We start from the raw sequence: 22,496 nt of genomic DNA, 5'->3' as shown, positions 1-22,496 counted from the left end.
GCACTGAGAAACATTAAGAATAGAAAGAAAATGTCAGAGTGTAGCACACATGAGGGTGAAAAGTGTTTTGTGAAATATAGATACAGATATAGGTATCTAAATCTTCCTCCTTCCCCGCTCCCTTCTTAGATTTTGATGTAAAAAGTATTTCTTACTAAGGGTTGTAATAAAAAAATAAAGTTGAAAGCCACTGGTCAGAGGAAAGTCATAGAAGGCTTAAAACCAGGAAAAGAAATGACACTAATGAAAAGTCTGGCCCTAACCGGTTTTGCTCATTGGTTAGAGTGTCAGCCTGAAGGCTGAAAGGTCCCAGGTTCGATTCGGGTCAAGGACATGTACCTTGGTTGCAGGCACATCCCCAGTAGGAGGTGTGCAGGAGGCAGCTGATCGATGTTTCTCTCTCATCGATGTTTCTAACTCTCTATCCCTCCCCCTTCCTCTCTGTAAAAAATCAATAAAACATATTTAAAAAAAGAAAAAAAAAGAAAAGTCTGCCATTGACCTCCTAGATAACAGAAATTCTGAACCACTGAGAAGCATTTGCCCTGCAAGGGGTTTTCCTTTCCTCTAGCTGATGTGTTCCTATCGTCTTTTTTGCACTACACAAGGGGCTATCTTTGCAAATGGCTTTCTGAAGACATCAAATGAGTATCAAAGTACAAACTATTTAGAAATAAACTAGCACTATCATTTTTCCCTTAACATTTTCTTCCTTTAAATTTTTTTTGAGAGAGGGGTATTCTTTAAGATGAGGAAGGAAAAAATGGACTATGTTTAATATATTACTGAATATCTCACAAGGATTTCAAAGCTACCTTATAAGACATCTTTCATTTTAAAAAATTTTAATTAGCCCTAACTGGTTTGGCTCAGTGGATAGAGCGTCAGCCTGCGGACTGAAAGGTCCCAGGTTCGATTCCAGTCAAGGGCATGTACTTTGGTTGCGGGCACATCCCCAGTAGGGGGTGTGCAGGAGGCAGCTGATTGATGTTTCTCTCTCATCAATGTTTCTAACTCTCTATCTCTCTCCCTTCCTCTCTGTAAAAATCAATAAAATATATTTTAAAAAATTTTTAATTAACTTTTTAAGATCACTGTAAGTTCCTGTACAGTCATAATAACCAATACAGAGAGATCTATGTACCCTTAACCAGTTTCCCTCAATGATAAGGTCTTGCTTAGCTATAGTATAACAGCATAACCAGGAAATTGACAATGATACAATCCATGGATCTTATTCAGATTTCATAAGTCTCGCATGCACTCATTTGTGTGTGCCTATGTGTTTAGTTCTATGCCATTTTATTCTATGCATAGATTTGTGTAATCACTACCATAATCAAGACACAGAACAGTTCCCTCACAAGGATGTCTTGTACTGCCCTTTAAGAAGCCTTTTACTTTGTATGTCTAAATACTCTAGTACCACAGAAGTGTTTAAGTTCTAAGCCCCTCAAGTGAAGACTCCATAGAAGAATTATGATCACACATTTGTTAGAAATCTGTATGAAGAATATGTACACATTGAAGAGTTTGGGAGGTAATAGTGGACATGCAGAAACTTAAAAAAAGCAATATATTAGAGTAGTGGGACAAGTTTTTTTTTTCTTTCATATGTTTAAAGTTGAACTAAGTAGTTAAACAATTGCATGGGTTCCTGAGGTCTCAGGATGGTATCAGAGAGGACTGTGACTCTATATGCATGCCCACAGTATTTCTTGTAACCGACAGCCCCTATAGGATTGGATGTCCAGACGGAGACAGACCTTTCTCCTCTGTCTCCCTGTAGACAGGCTGAGTAAGGGAAAGTGCAAGGGAAGGACTGAGAAGAGACCCAAAGGTAGGCTGATCAACCATGTGGCCTACCCAGGACTGAGGTATTTCCAGAAGGTGGAACTCTCAGCACTAAAACCAGGAGGGGCCTGACTGGTTTGGCTCAGTGGATAGAGCGTCGGCCTGCGGACTGAAGGGTCCCGGGTTCGATTCCAGTCAAGGGCATGTACCTTGGTTGCAGGCACATCCCCAGTGGGGAGTGTGCAGGAGGCAGCTGATTGATGTTTCTCTCTCATCGATATTTCTAACTCTCTATCCCTCTCCCTTCCTCTCTGTAAAAAATCAATAAAATATATTTTAAAAAAAAAAAATAAATAAAACCAGGAGGGTAAACGGGACAAGCTGGTCATCCTTATCTGGAAGGTTTCTGTCTGTGCTTCTTTGGAGCTTGAAGCAGCTACGCAAACCTTTTTGTTGTTGAGGACTCAGAACCTAGGGGTGGGGAAGTGTGGAGGGATAATTTGAAGAGAGTAAGGTGACCATGACACTTATTGAACACCTCAGCACCCATCTTCCTTTGGCCTACAAAGAAGTTGCCATAGCTGAGTAGTCTCACGAAAATGTAATGGGAAGTAATTCTGGCAGTTTAAAGACTAGGCTCAAACAGGTTACTGAGGGGGGAAAAAGAAGAAGAAAAGATTACCTGTCAAATAAGAGAAAAGCATTTAACCTCAAAGAGTGGGTGGAATACCAATGCACTGAGCAATTTTATAAATTGGGCACTTCAGCTTTTAAAGAAGTACAATGCTTCTTATAATTTCAAAATTGAGTTACTTGTCCATCCATGAAAATACTGACTTATGTGAATTCTTCTTAGAGCTGGTTAAAATGAAAGACAGCTGTCCCAGCCTATCCCACACAGACACCCACCAGTAAGAGGTACACAAGGAGACCAGAACATAGGTGTGGGCCCAAAAGAAGCCTGCAATCTTACACACTTGGAGCCAATTCACCCTTCAAAGGTTTAATATGTGCAAGGCATTATGCTAAGCACAAGATAGTATTTAAAAATTCATAGGTTCAAAGCAAGGCAGAGTTGGGTATAGTTTTTACTTTAAAGAGCCCCACAGACTCTTTAAGGACATGGACAGAGTTCTAATACCATTTACTCAGTGCCTTAATAGTAGTGTCAGCAAAATTCTGTGGGAAACCAGATGAACCTTAACTCCATCCCTCTACTCAGGCCTTATTCCATGTGTTCTTGCCTCTCTACAAAATTCTCAACTTATCTCTGACTACTAGTCCCTTTCCTCAACATGGAAACAACATTCAAGTCTCTTCTGCCCTCAACAGCCCATCAAAAAACTCTGTCTTGTCCAGCTGGTATGGTTCAGTGGTCCAGCATTAACCTATGAACCAGAAGGTTGTGGTTCGATTACCGGGCAGGCATATGCTGGGGATGTGGTATTGATCCCCAGTGTGGGGCGTACAAGAGGCAGCCGATAGATGATTCTCATCATTGATGTTTCTATCTCTCTGAAATCAATAAAAATATATTAAAAAACAAACAAACAAAAAAACCCCTGCCTTGGTGCTGTGTCTTTTTTAGGGATGCCAACTTAGCAAATAATAAATTTTAAATGCCCACTTATATCTAGTATTTATCCAGTAAACTAAGAATAGAAAGGAACTTCCTCAACACAATAAAGGGCTTTTATGAAAACCCACAGCTAGTTCAGCTGATGTGGCTCAAGGGTTGAGCGCCAACCCATGAACCGAGAGGTCACCAGTTCAATTCCCTCAGGGCACATCCCCAGATTGCAGGCTCAATCCCCAGTAGGGACATATAGGAGGCAGCTGATTGATGTTTCCATTTTTCTATCCCTCTCTCTTCCTCTCTCTCTCTCAAATCAATAAAAACATAGTTTGTTTGTTTTTTAAAAAAAAAACACACAGCTAGCCCTACTGGCCTTGGCTCAGTGGATAGTGCGTCAGCCTGCGGACTGAAGGGTCCCAGGTTTGATTCCGGCCAAGGGCACATATCCGGGTTGCAGGCTCGATCCCCAGTAGGGGGCGTGCAGGAGGCAGCCGATCAATGATTCTCTCTCATCAATGATGTTTCTATCTCTCTCTCCTCCCTTCCTCTCTGAAAAAAAAAAAAAAGAAAGAAAAAAAAGATGACCTAAATAAATGGAAAGACATTCTGTGTTTATGGACTGGTAACTTAATATTGTTAAGATTGAAAGATGCTGCCCTGACTGGATGGCTCTGTTGGATGGAGCATCATCCTGTACACCAAAAGGTTTCGGGTTTGACTCCCACCCAGGGTACTCATCCAGGTTGAGGGTTAGATCCCTGGTTGGGGCATGTATGGGAGGCAACTGATTGCTGTGGTGTTTGTTTGTTTGTTTGTTTCTCTCTCTCCTCTTTCCTCTCTAAAATCAGTAAAAACATATCCTTAGGTGAGGATAAAAAAAAAAAAAAGATTGAGCCCTAACCAGTTTGGCTCAGTGAACAGAGCGACGGCCTGCGGAATGAAGGATCCCAGGTTCAATTCTGGTCAAGGGCATGTACCTTGGTTGTGGGCACATCCCCAGTAAGGGGTGTGCAGGAGGCAGCTGATCGATGTTTTTCTCTCATCGATGTTCCTCTCCCTTCCTCTCTGTAAAAAATCAATAAAATATATATATTTTTTAAAAAAGATTGAAAGATGCTAAATACCATTAGTCACCAGGGAAATACAAATCAAAACCACTTCAGAACTACCAGAATATTTTTAAAAATACAGAAAATAGCAAGTGCAAGTGTTAGCAAAACTGTAACCCTAGTACACTGCTGTTGGGAATTTAAAATGGTACAGCCACTGTAGGAAAGTCAAATATAGAATTAACATATGACCCAGCAATTTCACCCCTAGGTAAAAATACCCAAATGTACTGAAAACAGGTGTTCAAACAAAACCTTGCACATAAATATTCACAGCAACACTATTTATAATAGCCAAAACAATCCAGTGCCCATCAACGGATGGATATGGTATATCCACCCAATGGAAAATTATTCAGCCATAGAAAAGAATAAAGTACTGGTATATGCTATAACATGGATGGACCTTGAAAACATTATGCTACATAAAAGAAGGCAGACCAAAAAAAAAGGTACATATTATATAATTCCATTTTAAAAAATATTCAGAATAGGTAAATCCATAGACAGAAAGCAGATTAGTAGTTGCCAGGGTCTGGGGAAAGAGAATAACATAGAGTGACTGCTTAATGGGTATGGAGTTTTCTTTTGGGGCGAAGAAAATGTTCCGGAACTAAATAGTGATGATTGGTTGCACAATATCAATGTACTAAAATATGACTGAATTGTATACTTTGTTTAAAATGGCCAATTTTATGTGTAATTTACCACAAAACATTATTCATTGCTTATCTGAAACTTAAATTTAACTGGGCAACCTGTATTTTATCCAGCAATCCTAGTCCTAGTCTAAATCCTGCTAAAGTTTTCATCTCCTCTTCATAAGTTTTCAAGGAATTGCTTCAACATTTGCAACCCAGCCCTTAACTCTCATCCAACAGGTGTGCAATCTGGTTTCTGCCGACAATTCAATTCAAACTGCTATTGTTAAGGTCATTGGTAATATCCTGGTTACCAAATTTATTGGTGATTTTTCAGTTCTTGTCTTAATTGTTCTCTCTCCAGCAACTGACATACAAACCCTCTTTTTATTTAGGATATGTTTCATTGATTTAAGAGAGAGAGAGGGAGAGGTAGAGAAACATCAATGTGAGAAACATCAATCAGTTTTCTCCCACACACACCTTGACCAGGGATCAAACCCAAAACCTGGGTATGTGCCCACACTGGGAATTGAACCTACAACCTTTCAGTGTATGGGATGATGCTCCAACTGACCCACACAGCCAGGGCCAAACCCTCTTTAAAAAAAAAAAAAAATTATATATATATATATATATGTATTGATTTCAGAGAGGGAAGGAGGAGAGAGAGATAGAAACACCAAATGATGAGAGAATCATTGATTGGCTGCCTCCTGCACGCCTCCCACTGGGGATCGAGCCCGAAACCCGGGCATGTGAGCATGTGCTCTTGACTGGAATCGAACCCAGGACCCTTCAGTCTACAGACTGACAATCTATCCACTGAGCCAAACCAGGTAGGGCTAAAAATTGATCTTTGAGAGGAGACCTAGATAATGATGGGAGGGATCCTTTTTAAGAGAAATTCTCACAGACTCCCCAATGTTTACAAATGTTACTTGTATTGTTACATATATACAATCATAAATTGGCGCTAATACAACCTGTGGCTTTAATACAACCAAACCTGAAGCCCCTTACCAGTGGTCGGCAAACTGCAGCTCGAGAGCCACATGAGGCTCTTTGGCCCCTTGAGTGTGGCTCTTCCACAAAATACCGACTTCTGCGCATGGGCCACGAAGTTTCAATCGCACTGTACGTGCGCGCCCGCACGTGGTATTTTGTGGAAGAGCCACACTCAAGGGGCCAAAGAGCCGCATGTGGCTTGTGAGCCGCAGTTTGCCAACCACTGCCTTAGACTGCTTCTGTTAAGGGCGGTAATAAGTTTCCTTCTCATCTGAGCTACTTGCCATGAAAAACATTCTGCCTGGTCATATTTGAGAACCTCTGATTCCACAGGCACTCATATAATTCTACTCTTCTAAGTTCAATTTTAGGGAGAAAATATTCCAGGGGTAAAAAAGAAGTCAAAATGCAGAAGAGGGGGCTAAGAGGAAGATAGTAAGCTCACTAATTCTGAAATGGCTTTTTAAAGCACGAAAAATCAGCAACTAGGGACAACCAACCAAATCTAAACAAGAATAAGAAGGATTTTAATTTTGGAGAGTGTGAAGAAAAAAACATGCATGCGGGGAAATCCTGAAATATAAGTGAAGTTATATAAGACTAGGGGCCCAGTGCACAAAATCGTGCACCTTGAAAGGAACTGTGGGCCGCAAGGCTGCGGTGGGCACAGGGGCAGGTCTTGGCCCATCCTCTGCGCCCCCACCCGGCCCCTCCCGCTGCAACCCCCGGTCCTGTCTGCCGGCAGCCCCGCTCCCGCCACCACTGCTCCCACGTGCTGAGGTACCAGTCCCGCTCACACCCACTGACAGCGCAGAGCCATTGGGGCCAGCCCAAGCAGCAGGTGCGAGCAGGGCTGGAGCCATCAGCGGATGCGAGCAGCAGCTGCTGTCCTGACTGCCCCTCAGGAGCAGGGGAAGGTGATCGGGTGCGAGTAGCTGCTCCAGCGCCAGCAGCGGGTGCAAGAGGCAGCTGCCAGCCCCGATTGCCCCTCAAGAGCAGGGGGAGGTGGGGAAGCTCTAAGGTGCAATCAGGGCCAGCAGCCGCCACTCGTACCCACTGACAGCGCCAAGCGATCAGGGCTGGCGCCAGGCGCCAGCAGCAGGTGAGAGTGGGGCCAGTGTCGGCAGCAGGCGTGAGCATCCAGCAGGACCGCAGCATGCGGGAACAAAGAATTTTCAGTAACCATCAGAGGCTCACCCTGATGACAGCGACCAGTGCCCTGCCTTGGTCTGGCACCCCCCGCTCACCTGTTCCATCATCCCGCTACAGCCAATGCCCACCATGTTCCGCGCTCTGCCGCCTGCTGCTGATGCCCATGTTCCACATGCGCCCCCTCGTGGTCAGCGCACATAATAGCAACAGGTTGTTCTGCCATTTGGTCTATTTGCATATTAGGGTTTTATATAGAGAGATTCTTATTTTATAGCAAAGTATATAAAAACCAATTTTTATTGTTTATTATTATTATTTAAATGTTTTTATTGGTTTTAGAGAGGGTAAGGGAGAGGGAGAGAGCAAAACATCAATGAGAAAGAACCATCAATCGGCTTACTCCCGAACACCCCCTACTGGGAATCAAGCCGGCAACCAGGCACTTGCCCTGATTGGGAATTGAACCAGTGGCCTCTAGGTGCATGGAATAATGCTCAACCAACTGAGCCACATCAACCAGGGCTGAAAACTAATTTTTAAAAATTGGCTTTAGATAATGTCTGACTATACTTTTATCCTAAATATTCAAAATAACTATGAGATAAGGCTGGTAAACAGAGAAAAATGAGAAATTGAAAATAGGACATTTTAAGATGTTTGTTATTTACCTGCACAAATTAGGTTACAATTAATTCACAATAACATATACTACCTTCAATCTGCCATAGACAAGAACACAATTGGGTCTCCTCAAGAGATAATTTTATTACAAACCTACATTCTGGCTTTTATAACTATTTCACAATACCTAGTACAGTGTATATCTACAGCATTTATACGCAGAAATGCCCAAAGGTCCTTCAGAGAGCAGAGGTGAACACTTTCTCATGGAGGAACGCCAGCTTTTCAAAGCGAGTTCGTTTCAGTAGTGGGAGCCATTCCCAGTGGGATAACTCTACCACACGGTACCCAAGCCGATTCAGCTGCCGCCTCTTCATATTGTGCAATCCAAGCAGATCTCTAGAACCATAGCAATACTGGTTCTTGTTTGTCAACTGAATAGCCAGCTTCACTTGTGGGGCCTGCATACAGGCTGGCGGGCATTGGCCAGCCATCTCCACAGCCCCCAATCTGTCTGCCACATTGTAAAGAGAGGCCTCTGAGGGCATGGCTGCCTTCTTCTCTAATTCCATGGGCTGTTGCCCAGTCTCTGACTCAATTTTCCCCTGGAGATGCCCTCCTGATTTCCCCTTTAGTAGCTGATGCATCAAATCATCTGTAAGACTGATTCCCACATGCTTGAGCCTTAATTTGGCTAGTAAATCTTCAGAGGGTATGGCTTCTCTGTTAAATGGCAATGGCTTCATATTAACATCAAGCCGGACCTCTAAGTCAGAAGATCGGGTATGGGGCAAAATCATATGGTGCTTAATGTACTGGGGCCCACCCAACATGGTCTCAAGTAAGAAGAGAGCTTCTAGGAATTCAGGTTTTGAGCACATATCCTTCCTAGCTGCATTCCACAGTATTTCTGACCCCTCTTGCTGAAGGTAAGAACTAAGACGGTTGCCTCTGTAATCTGGACACTCAATGCCAACTGAACCATCAAGAGTATACAGCTCCTTAGTGAGTTCAAACTTAGTTCTCTCCCGAGCTAACCTGACAAACCCTGGACTCAAAGCAAAATTGATGAGCTCAATTGGAAAGTACTCAGAAAATGCCAGGCCCAACAGGCAAGTGAGCAGGTGTTCTGGGTAATGGTTGAACTCAGGCATCTTTCTGTGAATCTCATTTATCAGGCTAGAATAAAACTCTTCTGCATTGGGTGGCTTATAATTCAGAGTTCCAAATGACCACAGAAACTTGGCAACATCTTTACTTCGACAGTATGATACTCTGGGAGGCAAAGAAGCAGCCACAGCATTCATTACCCCTTCATCTAGGAAACGTAAGGCAGAGCAGGCAAGAGTCAAGTGCATGACACCCTGAACTCCCAGGGAAGGAATTCGTTGAGGCGCAATCTGCCCAAATTGCTTCATGAAATTTACATGATCCACATGAGTGAAACGGAACATTTTAAGAATGTTTACCAAGGCATAACTACTCAGGTGCTGCATATCAGCACACACCAAGTCTCCAATTTTCCGCATGACAAATTCTGAGAGACCACTACTTGATTTAAAGAACCCCAAACAGATTGCACCAGCCTCCTCTATATTGATAAAATCTATATACTTGAGGATCAATGATTCCAGTTTTTGCATTAGGTCCTGGGGTACCTGACGACTTTCACCTATAATATAAATCAAGTGAATCAGCTGAGACAAGGATAGGTCGTTCCAGTGCAAATTAAGGTAACTAAAAAAGATTTTTAAAAACCGAGGTACTCTGCGGCCCAAGTATCGCCAGAGATCAGCAACCATGAGTAGTTGATCCAGACTCATATCCCATACTTTATGGCAAAATCTGGTTTCATACACATCTAGCATTGCGTGGGAGTGAGGGATTCCTAAACTGACAAATGCTTTTAAAATATTGATCAGATCTAGGGTATCAAAAAGCTGTATGTTTTTCACACTCAGCTGGCAGAGTAATGCAAATTTGGCACTAGACAGCAAAACAGGATGTTGTTCTGCAGGCATAGAGCTCAGCTTACAGAAATAATCGGCAATGATTTTAGGCTGGAGATTATCTTGATAAACTGTGACTTTGTGCAAAATTAGTTCACCTTCTGAAACAGACAGGGGCTGACAAGGCTCAGATTTGTTATAGCTGTGAAGCTGGTACTCTGGTCTTAGCTGTAGGAAAACTCGGGGGTCTTCAAAGGAATCAAAAACTTCTACATCCTCTTCATCAACTTTCATGGCCCTAGGTGAGCCCAGTTTCCATGTGCTGGCTTTAGAGGCAGAAGCCCTGCTGAATTCCAAACCTAGGAGGGCACTGCTGGTTGTCAGGATCCTCTGAGAAGAGGAGGTGCTACAAATGTTCTCAACTTTTTTGGCAGGATGGCAGAGATTACTGTGTTCTGGAGGGTCCTGTCCCCTGTGCCGTGTGTAGCTTCCCACATTCCAATATGCCACACTTTGGGTTGCACTGTAGGCAAAAGGACTGCAAAATACTCGATTTCCTAACGGTTTTAATAACTTAAGAGTGGCTGCCATTCTGGTGTCAATACTGATCGTTTTGGCAGTCAGAACACAGTCCTCACAGGTCTGACCGGGCAATTTCTTGTTTATATGGTGCTTGATTAGAGCTGGACAGGAAGGCGTTCCACAGAAACTGCCTGGAAATCTTCGGCATATCATAAGAGTCATGGATCACAAATGACTGGGCCAGAATTGGTGCCAGATACTGAAAAAAGGATAGACGAAGAATAAGTGGCTTCCACCTATCACAGTATCAACATTTACACATTATACATAATGGGCTAAAACTTTGCTGTCCACTTAAATACAACACTAGTGAATGCCCAAACCACAAGACAGCATACATCAAGGATAAATTCTGTGTGACTTGCATAAAGACACAAGAAAACCTCAAAACCAGGGTACTATTAGGCAGTTCTCCAGAATGCTGCTCAGTCCAGACTTCCTTCTGTACTTCCTCTGACCTCTAGATTTCCTTTATGGTAAATGTAGTGATGGTCAGAGAAGAGAGAGTTGCTCTGCTAACTTCCAACAGGAAGAAAAGCTAATTTTCAAAAAGAAAACTGGAGCCCTAACTGGTTTGGCTTAGTGATAGAGTGTCAGACTGCAAACTGAAGGGTTGGTCCCAGGTTCAATTCCGGTCAAGGGTACTAACCTTGGTTGCAGGCTTAATCCCGGCCTGACTGGGGCCCATGTGGAAGGCAACCAATCACATAGATGTTTCTGTCTGTCTCCTTCCCTTTCACTCTCTCTAAAAATCAATGGAAAATTATCCTTGGGTGAGGATTAGTTTTTAAAAATTAAAAAAATAACAACTGGGAACAAAAGTGAGCAACCTATTCCATCTCTGTGATATCAATGAATAAAAGACCCATGTAGAGAATAAAAAAGTTGGTAAAAGCTGCTATGCATATACCAAAAGTAAAAAGAGGGTTTGGGGTATAAAGTTTAATTAATTATACTCAAAATGACCCTCCCTATTCCCAAAGTACAAAACTTTTTCAAAATATATTTTTATTGATTTTAGAAAGGAAGGAAGAGGGAGACAGAAACATCAATGATGAGAGAGAATTATTGATCAGTGACTCCTGCACGCCACCTGGAGATCAAGCCCTCAACTCAGGCATATGCCCTGACCAGGAATCAAACCATGACCTCCTGGTTCATGGGTTGACAATCAACCACTGAGCCACACCAGCTGGGCAACTCTTGCTTTCTCTAAACGCTTGTCTTTCCTTCCACTTAAGAAATGCCAAAGCCTGACAAGCAAAATCCAGGGAGCCCTGAGCTGCCAAAATATGGACCAGATAGGGCCGGTGTTGCAGAAAATCCCTTGAGGATTCTGATGGAAGCAGAATGACTTTCTGAAATGCCTGCCCACCTCCCATCAGCCCCTTCCTTCCAGAGCTCACAGGGTGGTTTAGTGGCTTTGTTCAGGTAAGTCAGCTAGAAAGGCTTCTCTGGATGGCAGGAATGTGTGCTTCCAATTTCTTTGTGAAGCAGAGCAGAATTATTTCACATGAAATCATTATACATTTGGTTCTCTACTGTGGCCTGTGTACCCATTCTGCACACTAAGTTTCAGTCTATGGGTTCAGATGCCATAGACCAGGTATCAGCAAACTATGGCTCAAATCTAGTCCTCCACCTATTTTTGTAAGCAAAGTATTATCAGCAACGGCCATTCATTATTGTTGATAACTACTTTTTTTTTCTCTATAAGAGCAAAATTGAGCCATTGTGGCAGAAAATATATGGCCTGCAAAGCATAAAATATTTACTATTTTTTCCTTTACATAAAGTTTATTCCTACAAATGCAGGTGGCCAACTTTTTAAAAATTAGGAAAATTATACTTAAATTTTATATTTTCCCTAATATTTAGATGATAATTGAAGATTTATGCCTCAAAACAGTCACTAGGAATCTCAATTAATACTGCAGCACAGGCATGGTGGAAACAAAAGAGAGAGCAAGTAATGGGACTCTCCAGTTGACAGAACAGGGCTTTTAAGAAGACCTGTTTTGGCCCAACCAGCATGGCTCAGTGGTTGAGCGTTGTTGACCTGTGAACCAGGAGGTCACGGTTCAATTCCCAGTCAGGGTACATGACCAAGTTGTGGGCTCGATCTCCAGTGTGGGGCATGCAGGAGGCAGCCAATCAACGATTCTCTCTTATCATTGATGATTCTATCTCTCTCCCCATCTCCCTTCCTGTCTGAAATCAATAAAAAATATATTAAAAAAAAAAAAAAGAAGACGACCTGTTTTGGACTCTGGAATGTAAATTTAGTCCAACACAATGTGCAACTAAAGTCATAAACTATTCATGTCTGTAGTCCTTCATCTCATCTTGGGAACTAGATCTAAAGAAATAACTAAAAAAAAAAAAAAAAAGACAAAATGTTTTTTTACAAAAATAGCTGTGCTATCTAAACAAAAAACTGTAAAAAAAAACCACACAAAAAACAAATGTTCATCCAGAAGGAGGAGGCTGGTTTACAGAATAACTGTGTAGCAGGCATCACAGTACATACACAGTACATAAAAAAGTACATACAAATATCAGTGGAACAAACAGAACACAAATGAGTGCCATCACCTAAAATACACTGCTTCTTTGTGAGAAGAAACTTTGTTATATCTTTGCTAAATTAACTTTTCCCCCCACTTTGGGGGGTTAAAAGTGATAATACAGAAGAATATATGGATTAACTTAACTAATACCTTTATAAATTATAATTTAAAAAGTGTATTTAGCCCTGACGGTTTGGCTCAGTGGATACAGCGTCGGCCTGCGGACTGGGGGGGTCCCAGGTTCAATTCCGGTCAAGTGCATGTACCTTGGTTGCGGGCACATCCCCAGTGGGAGGTGTGCAGGAGGCAGCTGGTCGATGTTTCTCTCTCATCGATGTTTCTAGCTCTCTATCCCTCTCCCTTCCTCTCTGTAAAAAAATCAATAAAAATATTTTTTTAAAAGTGCATTTAAATTACTTCAATTAATACTACCTAACAATACTTAATAAAATTACTATGCATGGTCTTCAAAGTAACTAGAATCATTTCCTAGAACATCAATGTCTGACTGGTGTACATCCCATGTTTTGAATTAATGTGGCACTTTTTTCATTTTTAAAAATGCAAGCCAAGTCCCAATATGGAAAAAAGAGCCACACTTTTCTTAGGGCTTCCTCTGTGCCAAGCATTTTATGAGCTATTTTATCTGCATTGATTCCAATCCTTATAACATTTCTGTAAGATAGGTTTTATCATATCCCTATTGTTGATGAGGAAAAGAGCACTTCACAAGATTAAGAAACCTGCCAAAGGTTACACAGCCATGGCACACAGTGGGTTTGACATCAAGAATTGTCTGATTCATTCCAAAGCTAACACTGCTGGTATACTGGAGAGACAAGAGAGGAGTCAAATTTCAGACAGGGAAGTAGGGAAGACACTGAACAATCTTTAGAATGCCAGAGAGCTAGAGGATTAGAGCCTGATGAGGTCAAAAGCCCCACCCACCTTTAATGGTCTGGGATCCTAACTATCACTATGGTTAGATTATACTATTCACAAAAAGAACAAAGAAAAGACCTCAAAGAGGGAAATCTATATAAAGGTGAGGGTTTACAAGATGCCCCCAGTATCAAAGCAAAGAGGTCACATTTGAAGACCTGAACGTTGGAAAGAGAGATATGCGATCCAGAATTTAGAGTTCAGCATAGGAGAGAAGCAAAGGAAAACCCCAGGATAAAGATGAAAAAAGATTCCAGGACACCCTAACCCAGTGGTTCTCAACCTTCCTAATGCCATGACCCTTTAATACAGTTCCTCATGTTGTGGTGAGCCCCAACCATAAAATTATTTTCGTTGCTACTTCATAACTGTAATTTTGCTACTGTTATGAATCATAATGTAAATATCTGACATGCAGGATGTATTTTCATTGTTACAAATTGAACATAATTAAAGCATAGTGATTAATCACAAAAACAATATGTAATTATATATGTGTTTTCCGATGGTCTTAGGCGACCCCTGTGAAAGGGTCATTCGACCCCCAAAGGGGTCGCGATCCACAGGTTGAGAACTGCTGCCCTAACCGGTTTGGCTCAGTGGAGAGAGCGTTGGCCTGAGGACTAAAGGGTCCTGGGTTCGATTCCGGTCAAGGGCATGTACCTCAGTTGCAGGCTCCTCCCCTGGCCGGGCCCTGGTCCGGGTGGGTGCAGGAGGTAACCACTACATCAATATTTCTCTCTGTCTTTTCCTCTCTCTTTCACTCTCTCTAAAAATCAGTGGAAAAATATCCTCAGGCGAGGTTTTAAAAATAAAAAAGATTCTAGGACTAGAGCTGTGAGCAGACATAAAGAGTAAGCAGTTCTGCCGAAACCGGTTTGGCTCAGTGGATAGAGCGTCAGCCTGCGGACTCAAGGGTCCCAGGTTCGATTCCGGTCAAGGGCATGTACCTGGGTTGCGGGCACATCCCCAGTGGGAGATGTGCAGGAGGCGGCTGGTCGATGTTTCTCTCTCATCGATGTTTCTAACTCTCTATCTCTCTCCCTTCCTCTCTGTAAAAAATCAATAAAATATATTTAAAAAAAAAAAAAAAAAAAAAGAGTAAGCAGTTCATGCTGGAGGAGATGGTTATTACCGGGGAAAGCAGATTTACACTTCTAACTGATAATCTGAGGTAAGGAGACAGAAAACCAAATCAATTAACAATAACAAAAATTAACTCCAGGAAAACAAAAAAGTTGTACAAGATAAAAAAATGTTATAGTATACTCCCTGCTCAACTGTAAATAATATTTACATAATCTTATTAATATAAACCTTGAATATCAACCTAACTAAAAATTTTGAGTAAACTGGCCCTGGCCAAGTAGCTCAGTTGGTTAGAGCATCTTCCTGATTCAACTGATTGCTGGTTTGATCTCCGGTCAGAGTACATAACAATCAACCATTGCCCTGGCTGGTGTTGCTCAGGGAGCATTGTCCTGTGCACCAAAAGGTCACGGGTTTGATTTCTGGTCAAGGTCATGTACCTGGATTGCAGGTTTCATCCCCGGCCCTAGTCAAGGCACTTGAGGGAGGCAACCAATCAATGCGTCTCTCTCACATTGATGTTTCTCTCTTTCCCCCCCTCTCCCCTTTCCATTCTCTCTAAAAAAAAAATCAATGGCCCAGCCGGCATGGCTCAGTTGTTGAGTGTCAACCTATGAACTAGGAGGTCACAGTTTGATTCCAGGTCAGGGCACATGCCTGGGTTGCAGGCTCATCTCCAGTATGGGGCATGCAGGAGGTAGCCGATCAATGGTTCTCTCTCATTCATGTTTCTATCTTTCTTTCTATCTCTCTCTCCTTCTCCCTCTCCCTTCCTCTCTGAAATCAATAAAAATATTTAAAAGAAAAAGTCAATGGAAAAAATATCCTCGGGTGAGGATTAACAAAAAACAAACAAAAGAATAAACCAATGAATGTAGAAATAAGTGGAACAAATCAATTTCTCTCTCTTTCTCTCAAATCAATAAATATTTTTAAAAATATGGGCAAACTAGCCCTGGCTGGTTTGGCTCAGTGGATAGAGTGTCAGCCTATGGACTGAAGGGTCCCAGGTTCAATTCCGGCCAAGGGCACATGTGCAGATTTCAAGCTCAGTCCCCAGTGGGAGGTGTGCAGGAGGCAGCCAATCAGTGATCCTCTCTCATCATTGATGTTTCGATCTCTCCTCTCCCTTCCGCTCTGAAATCAATAAAAATATATTTTAAAAGAAATATGAGCAAACTATATTCAGAAGATAAAGGGAGGTGAAGATGATTAGGGAAAGTGGGTAGTGATACAAGAGACCTAGAGCCTCAATAAAGAAGTAAAGAGATTTTTATAGCTATTGATTTGATCTCCTAGAAATAAAAAAAAAGCAACACAAATATGTTATTCAGAAATATACTGATAAATGCCAAAAGAAACAGACACATAGTCGAAAGTGCCTCTGGGAAACAAAAATAAAGGGAGAGAAAGAGGAAATTACTATTTAGTGTTATAAACTCTATCGAATTATTTGACTGTGTAATCCATATCCATGTATAACTGACAAAATTTAAATTTACAAAATGCATGTGCTAACAGGAGATTAAGGTATTATTAATCAAGAAGACAATCAGTGAACAGAAAAAGTAACCTTAATATTCAAGGAAAATGTTGAAAAGTTATTCCCAGTGCAAGCACTTTTTACTGTCTTTAGAACTTCTTTATGGATGCCCACAGAATGGGCAGAAATGATAACAAAATAATCTTAGAGGCATGCAGAGCCAAACTGCAAGTAACAAACAAACAGTAGCTACTTACTTTTTCATCACAGAACTTTTAGTGTTAAGTGCATAGACACCATCCTATATAATAGAGATAATATGCAAATTAACCCTCACACCCTCACAAGATGGCTGCCTATGACCAGGCCGGCAGGGGGGTTAGTGAGGAACAACCAAACAGACTGAACAAGCAGGCTGTGTGGGGCGACCAGGCCAGCAGGGGGGGCAGTTAGGGGCGACCAGGCCAGCACACAGAGGCAGTTAGGAGCAACCAGGCAAGCAGGCAGGTGAGTGATTAGGAGCCAGCGGTCCAGGATTATGAGAGGGATGTCCGACTGCCCATTTAGGCCCGATCCCCAGGATAGGCCTAAACCGGCAGTTGGACATCCCCCGAGGGGTCCCGGATTGGAGAGGGTGCAGGCTGGTCTGAGGGGACCCCTCCCCACCCCCATGCATGAATTTCATGCACGGGGCCTCTAGTATATACAGGTATGAAATGTGACCACTTTGGAAGTTGGGTCTCAAATACTGCAGAAAAGGAAAGAAATACTAGATATAGAACAACAAAGTAAAATGTGGGGAGAAAAAGAGGTAAGGATGTGTTACCCAGGTAGAGAAAACACAGCTGAGTTAGTTCCTCCTTACTTAAGGACTCCCAGAGAATCCATTAGAAAGCTGAGAACACCATGAGATGCCCAATAACTCCTGATGCCTCTGTGAAGATTCAAAGATATGTGGCATCATTTCACAAAGCCCCTTTCCTAGTTTAAGTGCCCCTAGTATACCCTGCTCCCTACCTCCTTTTTAGGGGTTCTTATTAACCAGAGTGGAACCTCAGAAACCCCTGGAGCATGGCTGTTCTAAACAGCACTGCCCAAATCAACCTGAATCATGTGATTTCATAGGAGTGAGGAATCTTACCTTTCTGCCTTCCAGGTACAGGTCTGAGCAAGGCCGAATAGCTTCATTTTAAACTATAGTCCAGAAGTTAGAGAGCCAGGAGGAAGAAGGCAGCCATGCTAACTGTAGATTAAGTATATAACACCCTCAGCATTTTCAATTTACCAGTTATCAGATCTCATCCCTTAATTCTGATTTCTGATCTTTCTGCTAGAAAGGTTTAAACCTCTTATATCCTGATAAAATTGCCACAAATAAATGGATACTTCAAAACCCATTCTTACCTTAGCAAATAATGTATTGGGCAACCCTAAGAATTAAAACAACTAACTTTTTCTAGGTGCTGGAGTCTCCTGATCGGTTTACAAAGCTTTAAGCCCGTGGTAAGAGTTCAGAGGCTGACGGTATGGACCCCTAGCTGTTAATACAGATGCTAACTGGGCTAGACTCTTCTATGCTTAGTTCCACACAGGAACACAGCTTACAGGAAGGTAAAGCATTAGTGTAAACCAAAATCTAGTCTAACAGCCTATCCCCTCTACTTCATTCTAGGTTCCATGCTTATGGGCGAGAAAACAGCACATCACAATAATCTATGAAACTCTTTTAGCGTTCATAGCCTTCTCCCCACCTTCTAAAACTCTACCTTTTCTCCATCAGAATGACAAGAAGGGAAATCCCTCTAGTGTTAACTACAACAATTAAGGCTTCGCTAGAACAAGACTGCGCACAGAGACCACAAGGGGGTGCACCAAGAAAGCATAAAAGATGCGGAGACAAAAAAACATGACAGAAATGGAGGATATGGAGCTAAGAATCGCAATTTTGAGGGCTTGCCATAAATTTGTGCAGAGCCTCACGAAAACTAATGAGACCCTCGATGCTACGATAAAGAAATTAGAAAGTAAGCATACACGGACTGAAATAAAGAATATTATACCCAATAGCAGACCAGAGGAGTGCAAGAATCAAACCAAAGATTCGACAAAAAACACCCAATTGGAAAAGCATAATGAAAAAAGAATCCAAAAGTGTGAAGACAGCGTAAGGAGCCTCTGGGACAGCTTTAAGCGGACTAATATCAGAGTCATTGGAGTCCCAGAAGATGAGAGACAGCAAGATATTGAAAACCTATTTCAAGAAATAATGGCAGAAAACTTCCCCCACCTAGTGAAAGAAATGGACTTACAGGTCCAAGAAGCGAAGAGAACCCCAAACAAAAGGAATCCAAAGAGGACCACACCAAGACACATCATCATTAAAATGCCAAGAGCAAAAGACAAAGAGAAAATCTTAAAAGCAGCAAGAGAAAGAGGCTCAATTACCTACAAGGGAATACCCATACGACTGTCAGCTGATTTCTCAACAGAAACTTTGCAGGCCAGAAGGGAATGGCAAGAAATATTCAAAGTGCTGAATACCAAGAACCTACAACCAAGATTACTTTATCCAGCAAAGCTATCATTCAGAATTGAAGGTCAGATAAAGAGCTTCACAGATAAGGAAAAACTAAAGGAGTTCATCACCGCCAAACCAGTATTATATGAAATGCTGAAAGGTATCCTTTAAGAAGAGGAAGAAGAAAAAGGTAAAGATACAAATTATGAACAACAAATATGCATCTATCAACAAATGAATCTAAGAATCAAGTGAATAAATAACCTGATGTACAGAATGAACTGGTGACTATAATGAATCAGGGACATAGAAAGGGAATGGACTGACTATTCTTGGGGGGGAAAGGGGAATGGGAGATTCGGGAAGAGACTGGACAAAAATCATGCACCTATGGATGAACTCAGTGGGTGGGGAGTGAGGGTGGAGGGTGGGGTGGGAGCTGGAAGGAGGGGAGTTATGGGGGGAAAAAAGAGGAACAAATGTAATAATCTGAACAATAAAGATTAAAAAAAAAAAAAAAAAAAAAAGAATGACAAGAAGGGCCTGGGTAGATAGAGTCTGGCAAGGCCCCACAGATAATTCTGCTAGAGTCACCGCTCTTACAGGGTCCGATAAGTCTCGTCGTTAAAAAATCTCACTGTAACAAAAAGCAGAAACTCATGTTCTCTCAGCCCATCTGAATGGGACTAGTAGAGAAATGACAAAACCCCTGCAGGTGGAGAGAAGTAGCTGTACCCAGTTATGTGGACAAATCCCCAAATAAATGGTCCAAGTACCTATCAGTGTTAACTCCATCAAACACTTGATTTTAAATCGGTTTTCCTAAATTTGCAAGGCTGCACAACATGGTATTTCAGGCAAGTGAAGAGGGAACTTCAAAATTCTTTAATATCAAAGTTGACTGACTTACATGATGAATGACAAGGCCGTACTGGGGAATAGAAAAATAAATCCAAAACGAAAGTAAGAGAAAGAAAAGTAAGCCAATGAATTGGGAAGAAAGCCAAACTGACAAATTAGACCTGCGTAACTGACAAAGGCCTCACTTTCCCAGTTGTACTATAGATGGCACTGAGTCTCCAGGGTTTTGTTTTGTTGTTGTTGTTTAGGAAAAAAGTGGAGTCGGCCCTCAGCCCCCCTGGGAAAGGGGCCAAGTCCGCAGCCACCCACCCCCGGGTCTGGGGGGTCTCCTTCCCAGCCCCAGGCCCAAAGGCCCCGGATCCGGTTTCATTTTGTTCTATCAGGCAGTAGTACACTCATCCCAGCGCCATTCAGAGCAGCGAGTTGCAGAATCTAGTTCTGGAAAGGTAGCTGTTATAACTACTCAAAGAACGGAAAACATGCATTCATATTACAGCAGCAACACATACTCAAGCATAAAACAGGAGCTGCGCTGGTGCTAAAGACCTTGGCGACCAGCTCCACAGGATGAGCACCGTCCGAGCATCTACAGCGAGTGCGCAATGAAGAATCACCTCGGCATAACCTAACTGTATAGACAGGGCCCAAAGCTTCCTGAGTCAGGGCGGAAGAGCTGTGTCAGGGTTTGCACATGAAGAGAAAAGGTAATCACTTGTCTTACTCCTAGAGAGAGAAAGGGAGTGGGGCATCCATGCTAACCTTAGGTAGGCTTGTGCAACTAGAAACTTAAAACAAAAAACACAGCACCACAAAACACCGTTTGCTATTTATTGGAGACTCACCCCATCCCAGGTACTAAGCAAAATACTGCTCAAAGTGTGGCCCGAGGAACAGCAGCATCAGCCTCACCAGGCCCCACCCGACCTACAAAATCGGAATCTTCAAGATGCCTACGTGTGATGAGGTGCGTCTCGCTACACTCTCACCACACACAGGACAGGTCTGGGAGACGAGTACTGTTATTATCGCTGGCTCACAGCTGAGAAATACAGCTTCGCGTAAGCCGCTCGCAAGGTCACAGAACTCCGGAGTGGCTGGGGTCGCCAAGGTTCTCTCTGGAGCCGGGCCTGGGAGAAGCGCCCGGCACACTGACGGAGAAGTGCAGAGGCACGGCCTTGGCGCGTGCGGGCCCTGGGCCGGCCAGGAGGGGCGGGCCACGGATCAGGTTTGCACGGAGAGGCCGGTGCGACCTTCTACCCAGCCGCCGCCACTCACCTGGGCACGGCCAGCGCGGACACCACAATTACAGATCACAGATCCCGCGGAGTGCGGCAACTCGGCGACTCCAGGTACACTTGGCCTGCACAGCCCCACTTCCGGCCAACTGCCCGCTACTTCCGGCTGATGCGCTAAGGACGGGTGCCACCGAGGCTCAAAACTCTTAGAGCGTTTTTCAAGGACGTTTTCCACTAAAGGACGATATTGAGGAATTGGCGGGGGGGGGGGTCGGGGGGCGGGGGGGGGGGCGGGGGGGAATATAGAACTTGGTTGGTGCTAAAGAACTTGGCTACCAGCTCCACGAGATAAGCCAAAGACACACCACTCTGGAAGTAATTTAATAGCCAAGGCACAGGTTCGAATCCCGACCGCTCAGCGGTTCTTAACTTGTGGGTCGCGACCCCTTTGGCGGTAGAACGACCCTTTCACAGGGGTCGCCTAAGACCATCCTTCATATCAGATATTTACATTACGATTCATAACAGTAGCAACATTACAATTAAGAAGTAGCAACGAAAATAATTTTATGGTTGGGTCACAACATGAGGAACTGTATTTAAAGGGCTAGAAGGTTGAGAACCAGTGCACCACTCCTCAGGGTGTTATGGCCTTGGGGAAATCACATAAACTCTCTAAGCCTAGTTTCTTGTCTGTACAATGAGGATAATCATACATTTAAAAGAAATGTATGCCAGAACCGGTTTGGCTCAGTGGATAGAGTGTCGGCCTGCGGACTCAAGGGTCCTGGGTTCGATTCCGGTCAAGGGCATGTACCTTGGTTGCGGGCACATCCCCAGTGGGGGGTGTGCAGGAGGCAGCTGATCAATGTTTCTCTCTCATTGATGTTTCTGGCTCTCTGTCCCTCTCCCTTCCTCTCTGTAAAAAAATCAATAAAATATATTTTTTTAAAAATAAATAAAAAAAATAAAAGAAATGTAATCATAAAGTTCTCCCAAGAGAAGATTTAGTGATGGGTAGATGGAGAAATGGATGTGAGGAGCTGGAGCTTGAGGAGGCCAGTACTATGATGGAGGAGCCAGGGTGATCCTCCACCTTCCTAAGTAGGAGGCTCATACCTGAGATGGTTTGGGCAAAACTAGGCAAGGAAGAGGCTCCACCCAGAGCTTTCAGGAGGGCCTGCCCTAGACAGCCTTTCCTGGGGCACTGGAGAGCTGCTGGTCAGGATCATCATACCTTGTCAGTGCCTTGGCTGCTCGTCCACTCATTCATTCATTCGGGAAAGAGAGATAGAAACATCAATGATGAAAAAGAATCATTGATCGGCTGCCTCCTACAGTAGGGATCCACACTGGGGGTCGAGCC

The 22,496-nt window shown here is 43.0% G+C and overlaps 2 protein-coding genes across 13 annotated transcripts in view; both read right to left on the bottom strand.

Annotated features, from left to right (window-relative positions):
- Window positions 1–21,256, bottom strand: part of UBOX5 (U-box domain containing 5) — a 40,238-nt gene extending 18,982 nt beyond the window's left edge. For 3 of the 8 annotated variants that reach the window (XM_070420014.1, XM_070420023.1, XM_070420024.1), the window contains exon 1: window positions 16,774–16,817. The gene's annotated coding sequence lies outside the window, so the exon portion shown is untranslated. Of the gene's footprint in view, window positions 1–16,773; window positions 16,818–17,342; window positions 17,364–17,657; window positions 17,741–21,170 lie in introns of those variants that run through there. The other 5 variants (XM_070420018.1, XM_070420016.1, XM_070420015.1 and 2 more) reach the window with 5 other exon arrangements.
- On the bottom strand, window positions 7,574–21,255 carry FASTKD5 (FAST kinase domains 5). 5 transcript variants are annotated; one of them, XM_070420010.1, is made up of 2 exons: window positions 21,171–21,255; window positions 7,574–10,631 (listed from the first exon to the last, which is right to left on the bottom strand). In XM_070420010.1, exon 2 carries the CDS (start codon window positions 10,592–10,594, stop codon window positions 8,141–8,143), a length of 2,454 nt encoding a protein of 817 aa, XP_070276111.1. In that variant the 5' UTR covers window positions 10,595–10,631; window positions 21,171–21,255; the 3' UTR covers window positions 7,574–8,140. The 5 variants fall into 5 exon arrangements, with proteins under 5 accessions (XP_070276111.1, XP_070276113.1, XP_070276110.1 ...); XM_070420012.1 differs by lacking the exon at window positions 21,171–21,255 and adding an exon at window positions 20,738–21,099; XM_070420009.1 differs by lacking the exon at window positions 21,171–21,255 and adding an exon at window positions 17,658–17,719.
- Window positions 21,257–22,496: the final 1,240 nt, after the last annotated feature.

The sequence above is a fragment of the Myotis yumanensis genome, unplaced genomic scaffold, assembly GCF_028538775.1.
Source record: "Myotis yumanensis isolate MYYU_CA2020_CCGP unplaced genomic scaffold, mMyoYum1.0.hap1 SCAF_7, whole genome shotgun sequence".
NCBI lineage: Eukaryota > Metazoa > Chordata > Mammalia > Chiroptera > Vespertilionidae > Myotis > Myotis yumanensis.
The sequence above is the reverse complement of the archived record's forward strand: the minus strand, read 5'-3'. Positions and strand labels throughout refer to the sequence as shown.